General features: G+C 37.8%; 1 protein-coding gene across 1 annotated transcript; it reads right to left on the bottom strand.

Moving 5' to 3' along the window:
• Positions 1–3128: 3128 nt before the first annotated feature.
• LOC110746049 (transcription factor bHLH94-like) lies at positions 3129–4958 on the bottom strand. The gene is made up of 3 exons (XM_021946246.2): positions 4133–4958; positions 3513–3929; positions 3129–3352 (listed from the first exon to the last, which is right to left on the bottom strand). The coding sequence occupies exons 1-3, from the start codon at positions 4586–4588 to the stop codon at positions 3251–3253; spliced, it is 975 nt and encodes a 324-aa protein (XP_021801938.1). The 5' UTR covers positions 4589–4958; the 3' UTR covers positions 3129–3250.
• Positions 4959–9828: the final 4870 nt, after the last annotated feature.

Raw genomic sequence — 9828 nt, 5'->3', positions numbered from 1 at the left:
ACCTGTGGCTGGTCCAGGTAAAGACCCAATATGACACGATTTTGTACCAAAACAAAAATGATGTGTTTTTTTTTTTGGTTAAAAAAGAAAAAGAAAAGAAGTGTTTGGATCAAGCTTTATTGGGGTCGCATGCAACTGGTTGTAAACGTTTTTTAACTTTGATGGAGTCAAATATTCATTCACGAAACATGTGTAACACGTTCATAACGTGTTATCTTTTTTTTTTTTTTGTTGTTGTTGTGGCTTTCTTTTATTTTGAAAAACCTTTTAGATTGTATTCTTTTTGGTAACTTGTTTAGGCATTTGTATTAATGCGTTAGATATATGTTTTTATTGTATTATAAAATTTTATACTTGTGTTGTAATTACTATTTGTAACCTTATTTATTTTGTATACTATAAAAAAAAAGTGATCCCAGCATTAGTCATCAAATGTCACCAAATAATTGTAAATATTGACACTTTTTTATTTTAATGTGAGCATAATGGATAAACACGATAGGACACACTAAATTTGCATTATAAAATTTCCTGTACGGTTTTTGATCCGTTTTCTTTTGTTTCTTCCGGCCAAAGTTATTCCAAAAGATAAAAAGGGCATGACCTGAAAAAGCCAACACCAAGGAGATTCGGTTTTCACCAGAAGTTCAGTTGAGAGCAGGTATACATATATAGGGGAGAGAGAGAGAGCGAGCTATATAAAGTTGGAAAGAGAGAGCTTTTTAAAGTGTAAAGCCATTCATAAATTATACATACATATCATACGCGAGGTCAAGTACAACTTACAAGGCAGGCAGGGTTGCATGAAGCAGCCTTTGGAATGCCTAAAAAGCTTTCTACATGTTCATGAACACATGTATCAAAGATATCTCATATCATATCTGCACTGCACCAAAGCCGGCCACACCCAGAATTTACGCTTCAAAATAGAGAAAACAATAATTTGTAAATTGAAAGAATATCTTTGTCAGAGCCGATTGAATTAGTATAGCCATCAATAATTCGTAAATTGAAAGTGTGTTGACAGTCAGGACCCAACACATTTTGTTGGCGAGTAGAATATATCCTATTCTATTTGGGTTTTATTTATTTTTCCTTTTGTATAGATATTATGTAATTAGGATTCCACTTATTTCCTAATTAAACCCTACTAGGGTTTGTAACTTGTATTATAAATACCTCCTTTCGGAGAATGAAATATATCTGAAAATATTCTACCCATATTGTTTGACTCATTTCTCATGATGACAGCTGAACAAAGAATCTATCCTACCCTCCCCCTCTTTTTTTTTTTTTTTTCTCTTTTTTTATTTATTTAGAAAATTCAAATGAACCATTATGCATGCATGTTGTTTAGGGTGATTCCTTTATTTTCTTCGCTTCGCAGGATTAATTACTGAATCCGAATATTGCCAATATCTATGCATCCATTGATCTGTCAACTGTTCATGGAGATATGGTCTTGTAAGTACATAATGGTAGGAAAATGACCTCTTACTAGATAATCCAATTTGTTATGCTATTAGACTTTCACTTTAGACCATTAGTTATATAGATTCTTATTTGAATGCATGATCTAAATTAATGTATAGTTTAACATTTGTAAAGGGCTTCTAGCTCGAGTGGTTAAGAGTAATTATCCTTGCACTCAAGATCCTGTGATCAACAAAATAGACAAAAACTGTGCTTCAAGTAAGCACTAAAATGACAACCAATAATTAAGTGGTCAAATGAATTCGGACTCAAGTGATTTTTTTTTTGTTTTGTGTAGAAATGATCTTTGAAAGATATCTAAAAAATAGACGGTTCAGATTATAAAAGTACAATACGTGTGGGCCCAACAAGAATGTCCCTTAAATACAGTCAATATGCATGACAATGCTGACTAGCTCCCCTCCTATCCAAAATAGTATACTGTCACATTAATGGTCAAGTTTATTGTGCTTCTTTTTCTAATATTCCTGCCAAAGAGGCCTAGGAAAGAAAAACACCAAAAAAAAAATCTTAGCCGTTTCAAACAATGTGATAGCTAGATGCAAGCCCAGTAGCCCACCAATTAACACTGGATTAGTTAGCTGCTGATGATGCAACTAGCTATGGAGGGGATCAAATTTTAGGTAAACACTTTCAAAATCAAATCAACTGGAAAAGACAAGTTGCCATTTTCTGAAAACAAATATTAGATTATATGTGAAAGTGCTAGACATATAAAATATAATGGATTAGGTGCGTTGCATATATGACATAATTCCATGCAGATAAAGTGAATGGACTTGTTAAAGTCATCAAAAAGTTGCTTCCAAATCCGGGATTGGAATCTTTTATTTATTATATCTTGCTCGGCTATATGCAATCAAATTTTGCACTTGGGTCCCAAAGCTCTCTGGTCATGACTTTTGGGTTGTTTTTCCCTTTCAAAATCTGGCCCTCAAAGATTTAACGTTTTGTAATGCCTCCTCCTACTCTAAACATTCTGTTTTTGTTTGCACATTAATTATTCTTAAAGGCTAGAGCCTAGAGCTAAAAACAATTAAGCAGCTCTTTTGTCGTTGTCAATAGGGTATAACTCAATTGATTGAGTTTTTTCACTTTTACTCATGTGGGCAGAGATTCAAAACCGACACCCAATGAATATTTATGTAACCCCTCCTCCAATTGCTTTTACTACTAAAAAAAACAAACAAGTAAGCATATTCATGAGCTACAATATTGAAGACCTGTTAGTCTTTTTGCTTCCTATTCATTAGAAAGTTAGCGCAATAAATCAAATATATCGAATAATTTTCATATAAACTGAATCCAAGCTACAAAGTTGGCTTGCTTTGACAACTTATTCGACAAGTTTAATGGGACTTAGATAGCATACGGTTCGTTTAAGTTACATAATAAAATTGATGTAGTACTTTTTATATCTCTACGAAAGGAAAATACTTGGCTCTTTACACGTAAAGAGTTCTTCCTTATGTGCAAGCAAATTACAGTATCACACGTATATAAAAACTTTTCTTATTGTAATTTTAATGAGTTAATTTCGCATAGCCAAGCAGTATCCGGTATAAAAATGTTCAAAGTGTGGATATATCCACATACCAATCTGCAAGCAAGCACGCGTAGAGGCAACAACTTGGTTCATCTAAATTTTAGGCCATTAAAGTGCACATAAAAATACAAGGTAAGTTGTTTTCATCTACCGATTACATAAAAGCATAAAGCATATAATGCCAATAAGTAGACAAATAATTAAGAAGGGTTATTGAGCTAAATGCTGAGCTTCCTCTTGAATCCTACCCACCATTTCATACACATCAGCCGCAATCTCATTCATCGAGGTCAGCTGAGAGTTATCTTCAACCTGTCTCATCAATTCAAAGACAAAACTCTACGTTTCAATTATTTATCAAAACAAAAATAAATAAATATTTTTTTTTACTGAAAATTTTAAAAGAGAGACCTCTTATAGTTAATTAAAACTGAATTTGTTTTTGTTTTGTTTTTAAAAATTTTGAACTAACCTTGACGCTGAAAGTGTAGAGGATCATACTATCCGCAGTTGTGACATTAACGTGAAGAATCATAAGGCCCAGGGAGTGCAAACCAAGCACCATCTTCAAAAGCTGTCTGGGGTGCTTTTTCATAAGCACTTTAACATTGGCATGGCTTTCCACCATTGTCACTTCAACATCTGCAATGGCAGACCGTTTCTCGGCCATTAACTCATTTGAATGCACTGAGCTATTGTATAGGCCATGGCCATGGCTGTTCAAGCAGGTCGAATACTGAGGGAAGGTGAAGAAGCTTGAGAAGATTGAGGCCAAATTCAAGTGATCTGCTTGTTGCTCGGTTCCTCTATGGCCCTCTAGAGATTGCAAAAGTTGCTCAAGCTCCTTCACGAAATTAATAGCTCCACCTATGATTGAAGCTTGGTCCCCCTATATACCCAAATGAGCTACACATCAGTTATTAGAAAACATTAATTTTTAGTCTATGTATATAACATAATAATAATTTTATCTTTTTTCAGATGATTTGACATGATCAACTAGCTACCTGTTGCGTATGTAAAGATAAAAAAAATAATCTGACATGTTATGTTGTAAGACTTTGATGTATGAGAGATGGATGGAAAAGTTACTCTTTGGGCGTAGCAAGCAGGCATCATAGCTCGGAGTGCAGCAAGGTAGTCGTTCATTTGCCTCCTCCGGTTGCGTTCAACAGCAATGTGGGTCATCCTCTGAGTCTCCATATCTTCCTTGTTCTTGATGTTTTGGATGCGCCGTCTCTTTCTCCGGCCTGTCGAAGCTGCTGGAGCTTCCGTTGAAGAGAACACACGATTGAAAGCCGGCCCACTGTTGGTTTCAAAGTCGTTGACACTTTGCTGCATTGAAGCTTCCAAACTCACGTTATTGAAACCTTGTTGCCCTACATCATTGTTGAGCATAAGATGATCAGTGTACACTTTCTCTTCCTGATGATCTTCTCCAAAACCAAAGCCATGGCTCCAAGATCCTCCTCCTCCTCCTATGGCGTGGAAATCCTTGAAACCATAGCTATATCGGTCTGCTTGTAACACCACAGCTTCTAACGTCATTCTCTCTCTCTCTGCACGGACTAAAACCCAATTGGAAATTACAAAATTTGAGGCAAGAAAACTTTTTTCTGCTCCGTGTATGGAGATCTGGGATCACTATAATTTATAAGGAGAATAATCTTCCAACAAACACGAAGACTAAGTGACTGATTTGCTTTGCAAGTGGCAGAGAGAGAGAGAGATGAAATATTAATCTAGCCAACTTGTGGGCGTTGGAGAAAACTCTGTATATGTGTTCGATCAATTTTTCACTCTCTATTTTTTTCTTGGCTAGTTTGATCATGTATCTTAATTTATATATGCCAGTTTTGGCAAGGCTGATGCGCTTAGTGTGTTAAATAAATAAAGGTATATATTGTTTAAGTTTGTACACACACACATGTGAGCTTTTGTTTTGTGATTCTTTTGCTTCGAAAGTGGTGTGCATTTTCATTTGGTCATAATGACTGTTTGACGTAGGACTGACTCTGCAGGTAGAGTACGTGGCATACTGGGAGAAGCACAAAAGCAGGATAGGGTCAGTCAGTGTACAAAAGTTTCGTTGTCAGGGGAGAGAATCCATGGGAGTGACCAAACAATGAGAAAGGGAGACATGTTCTGCGATCATCCATGACAAAGACCAAAACACACCCAATTATTTACAACTCCCTTTTCCATTGACTGATTGAATGTTGTATAATTTTACAACATTTGCAAACACCATAAGGTAGTATTCATGCATTATCTTATGATTTGTATTTAACTTTCCATCACAATTTGTGTTCAACTTTCCATAACTATTTTGGAGAATATTATGTCAAGTGATATATTAGAAATATTATGTCAAGTGATAGATAAAATATATGATGTCGTCCTTTGTGCGTAGCATCCGTATCATATTGTCAGGGATGCCTTAATAACACATGGCTCGCATTCATATCAATCACATCACACAAACCTCCATGATCTCGAAGGCACGCTCCACCTCTACCAACAAATCAAGAAAATCTACAATATGTAGATGGCCATTGAAATATGAAATATCAACCTTAATTCGAAAGTCGTCTATGTGTTAGTTAAGATTATTCTGATTAGGTGGATTATGGGGCTGCTCACCTCCAAGAACACGGAAAACCTCCTCGAACTCCTCATTGCCAAAACATAGAGAATATTGAGAGTAGAGAGTGGAAAGTGTAGAGAGAATGAGAGTTGTAGAATATTTTCTGATTTTTCACTTATATTTCATTCCTTACAATCAACACATATATATACAAGTTCCTAAGACATTAGTCAAGCCCCCCAAGTTAGGCAACCAAACTAATTAGGCAACCAAACTAGTTAGGCAACCAACCTAGTCAAGCCCCCCAAATATTGTAGGTGCCAAACATTAATTGACTACATAATTAACACATTAATTTACTACATAATTAACACATTAATTGACTATTGCTAACACTCCCCCTCAAGTTGGTGCATAGATATCATCAATGACCAACTTGCCAAAAGAGAGACTGTCGTTATTAATATTTCCGCATCAAGCTTCTTCTTAATAGAATGTCGATCCACTTTAACATGCCCCCTCACGTGGGACCACTACATGGTGGGCCACACGTGGAGCAAAGGCCACATCGAAGTTAATCATTTCGGTCTGTCGGTGGCAACACCAAATCCAAGTGCAGCCGGTTGGTCGGTAGATCACATAAACCATGCGAACAAGGCAAAGGCAAAACAAAGAACACAGAAACCCTGTGAACACGGCAAAGGTAAGGTAAAGGACACAGAAACCCTGTGAACACGGCAAAGGTAAGGTAAAGGACACAGAAACCTTGTGAACACGGCAAAGGACACAACCAAACCTCTAAAATAGGGAAAGGCACGTCAAGGTAAAACCAAACCCTAAAAAGAAAGGGTAAGGCAAGGTAAGGCAAATAAAGGCCAAGCAAAGGCAAGGTGGCAAGGCATGGCAAAGAAAGCCCAGATAGGGCAACAAAACCTTAAAGATAAGGTAAGGCACGACAAAGGCAAGGGCAAGGCAAACCAAACCCAAGCAAAGGCAAAGGCAACCAAACCCTAAAAAATAGGATAAGGCAAGGTACGGAAAGTCAAGAGCAAAGGTAAGGTCAACGGGCATAACCACATTGGAAACACACCGGTAAAGGCAAGAACACGGTAGAAGCAACAACAACATTGTCCTCAACAAGAGACAACAACACTGGCAGCAGCAAGAGCAACACTGGCACCAGCAAGACAAGGCAGGGCAAACAACTGTGGCAGTAGCAACAGCAGAGGCAACTTCTCTTCACTCCCCCTCTCCCCCTGAAGAGAAGGGGTCGATGGAGCCATATGATCAGTGGCACTGGCACCAGTGAGAGAAATCTAAGACACTGGCACCAGCAAGAGCAATATAACTATCCCCAGCAACACTGTCCCCAACAAGAGTCATAACAGGTAGGAGCAACAACACTGTTAACAGCAAAGGGACACAAAAGGCAGCAGCTGGCAGCAGCAAAGGATATAGTAAGCAGCAGCAACAATACTAGCAGCGTCACAAATACTTCCATTATTGCAGACACAACTTCTCTTCACTCCTCATCTCCCCCTGAAGAGAAGGGGTTGTCAGAACCATAAGAGCAGTGGCACTTGAGAAACAGAAGCTGACTGAAGCTCAGATGTAGAAGAATCAGTCATGGCAGATAGGTAACTGAATTGCAGGCAGCGGAATAGATGAGCAGCAGTGTCACTCCCCCTCAAATCCGACGACGTATGAGATTCGAGATTTGGAGAAAGCAACACCGGTAATGACAATAAAGTTGCAGCACCCAAATAAAGTTGCATCTATCTCCCTCTCAAATCTGACACTGGTAGAGGGTCGAGATTTGGAAGAAGAGAAAATGAAATAATAGTAAAAAGACTCAAACGTGGCAGTCTCGTGGCAGAAACAAATGCAAGGAAAGGTGGAATGGAGATGGGCATCCGACAACTGGAGAAAAGGAATAAAAAATGGAAAAGAGTCTGCAACCCAAAAAGAAAGAAGGATTAAAAATGAATGAAGGTGGGTACATGTGTATGCACACATAGAGAGAAAGGGACAAATATTGTATAGATAGGGTAGGTGACGTTGACAAGTGTAAGAGTTGTTGAAAAAAGGAAGAGGCATATGGTGCAAAACAAGTCAATAAAATAAAGGGAAAAGGAAGCCAAGTTATTGGCGTGAAAGAGAAGAGGGAGCAAAGATTTTCATACATATATATATATATATATATGGGTAGACAGAAAACTTTGATACCCACCAAAACATTAAGCACAAATGTGGTGTGCATGAGAACGAAGAGATGAGGAGAAAACACTCGTGGGTAACACCGAGAAAAGTGAAAGGCAACAAGGGAGAAGAAATATACCAGACAAAAAATGGGATGGAAATAGAGTGGAAGAAATAATATAAGGAAATAAAAGGGAATAAAATAAGAAGTATGAGATTGGTGGTGAGAAAAGAAACCATAAAAAAGAGAATAGTAGTATTAAGAAAATGGAATGTAACAAGCAAGACACCTATCACGTGGGCACAAGAGGAAATGATGAAGAAAGGCAATATGTGATAAGAAACAAACAAACAAAAAAGGAACCCACCAAAAAAAGAGACAAAGAAAGGGTGCTAAAAAACGAGAAGGAGAAAGAGAGCTCAAGATAGCAGCAAAGAAGATAGAGACCAGCAGAAAAGTCAAAGAAAAAACATAAGGAAGCTCGTTAGAGCTTGAGAGATGATGCAAACACCAGAGTGGCTGTGCAAAGGGAACAACGGCAGTAGTGTAGCTCGGCATGACAGAGACAAGGCCGAGTAGGAAAAGGCTCAGCGAGCGGTGACGAGGCTCGCGGAGGAAGGGAAATGGCTCGGTGAGCGATGATGAGGCTCACGGAGGAAAGAGATCATGGTGATCAAGGAACGTACTGCCCATAGGAAACAAATTAGGCCATCGTGGCCAAGGGACTTATTGCCCATACAGATAAAAGAGAGGAAATTTAATGGAAAGAAGAGAATTTACAGCAACATGAAAAAACGCCAACGACTCTCAATTTGATAGATGATCTTAAGGATTAGCCATTAGGCTCTGATACCATGCCAAAACATAGAGAATATTGAGAGTAGAGAGTGGAAAGTGTAGAGAGAATGAGAGTTGTAGAATATTTTCTGATTTTTCACTTATATTTCATTCCTTACAATCAACACATATATATACAAGTTCCTAAGACATTAGTCAAGCCCCCCAAGTTAGGCAACCAAACTAATTAGGCAACCAAACTAGTTAGGCAACCAACCTAGTCAAGCCCCCCAAATATTGTAGGTGCCAAACATTAATTGACTACATAATTAACACATTAATTTACTACATAATTAACACATTAATTGACTATTGCTAACACTCATCACTCTCAATTACAGGATGCCGATTGCAAGCACTTCTATTAGGTTCAATAGCAGGTTGACATAATTGATTCCCAAACCCACCAAGAAACGACGAACCTCTTCTACTTGCATAGAAAGAGCTTCAAACTTGACATAAGTAACATGCTCCGCGGTGCCACGGGTCCTATCACTCACATCTTGGGTTGATCACCGGGCCGACCATAATTGCTCTGGTGCCAACTGACGCAGCGTAACAATTAATAGGCTAAAACTTAGCGAAGAAACAAGAACTCTAGAATCCACAAGGAAGAATGAGAGAATCTCAAGTTTATTCAAAGTCCGAAAATAACATCCACAAATCACGAATTAAAGTTTGTTTAAATACTCCTAAAAACCTTAGGAATTAAACAAGGAATTAAAAGGGAAAATAATAAAAATGATAAAATGCTGTTTTGGGCTGCTAAACGACGTCAAACGCCCAATTCCGAGCTCGGGGCCCCAAACCTACAACTTTCCAATTTTTCCTTTGCACAAGCAATGCTCCAACTCTTCCTCAATTGCTTCTACCATCTGTTCTACATCACTTTCCCAATTAATGATTTCCCCTCCACTTTAAGTAAGTAAACATACCATCATCAAATGAATTCCTTCTAGTCTATATCGAGATATGTGGTTTGACTCATTTCTATTCTCAATTTTACTGTATAATACCCTCAATTCCACTTAATCATTGCGTAATGAAATTTTGGAACAGTTCCATAGCTTTCCAGTTGAATGGATTCTATGGAAATCTGAAGTGATATATAGTTCTGTAGAAAATTCTGTCCACCAAGCTTGCCTACTTGTATTTCTATATATT

Source organism: Prunus avium, chromosome 6 (genome assembly GCF_965620075.1).
Source record: "Prunus avium chromosome 6, drPruAviu1.hap1.1, whole genome shotgun sequence".
Lineage (NCBI taxonomy): Eukaryota > Viridiplantae > Streptophyta > Magnoliopsida > Rosales > Rosaceae > Prunus > Prunus avium.
Note: the sequence above shows the minus strand (reverse complement) of the source record. Positions and strands in the feature narration are given on the sequence as shown.

Excerpts from the sequence above, each read along its gene's own strand:
- LOC110746049 (XM_021946246.2), bottom strand. The coding sequence starts at position 4,588 with ATGACGTTAGAAGCTGTGGTGTTACAAGCAGACCGATATAGCTATGGT. Across the intron at positions 3,930-4,132 it reads CTGCTTGCTACGCCCAAAGA|GGGGACCAAGCTTCAATCAT; the intron begins GTAACTTTTCCA and ends TTGGGTATATAG. Across the intron at positions 3,353-3,512 it reads TCTACACTTTCAGCGTCAAG|GTTGAAGATAACTCTCAGCT; the intron begins GTTAGTTCAAAA and ends TTGATGAGACAG.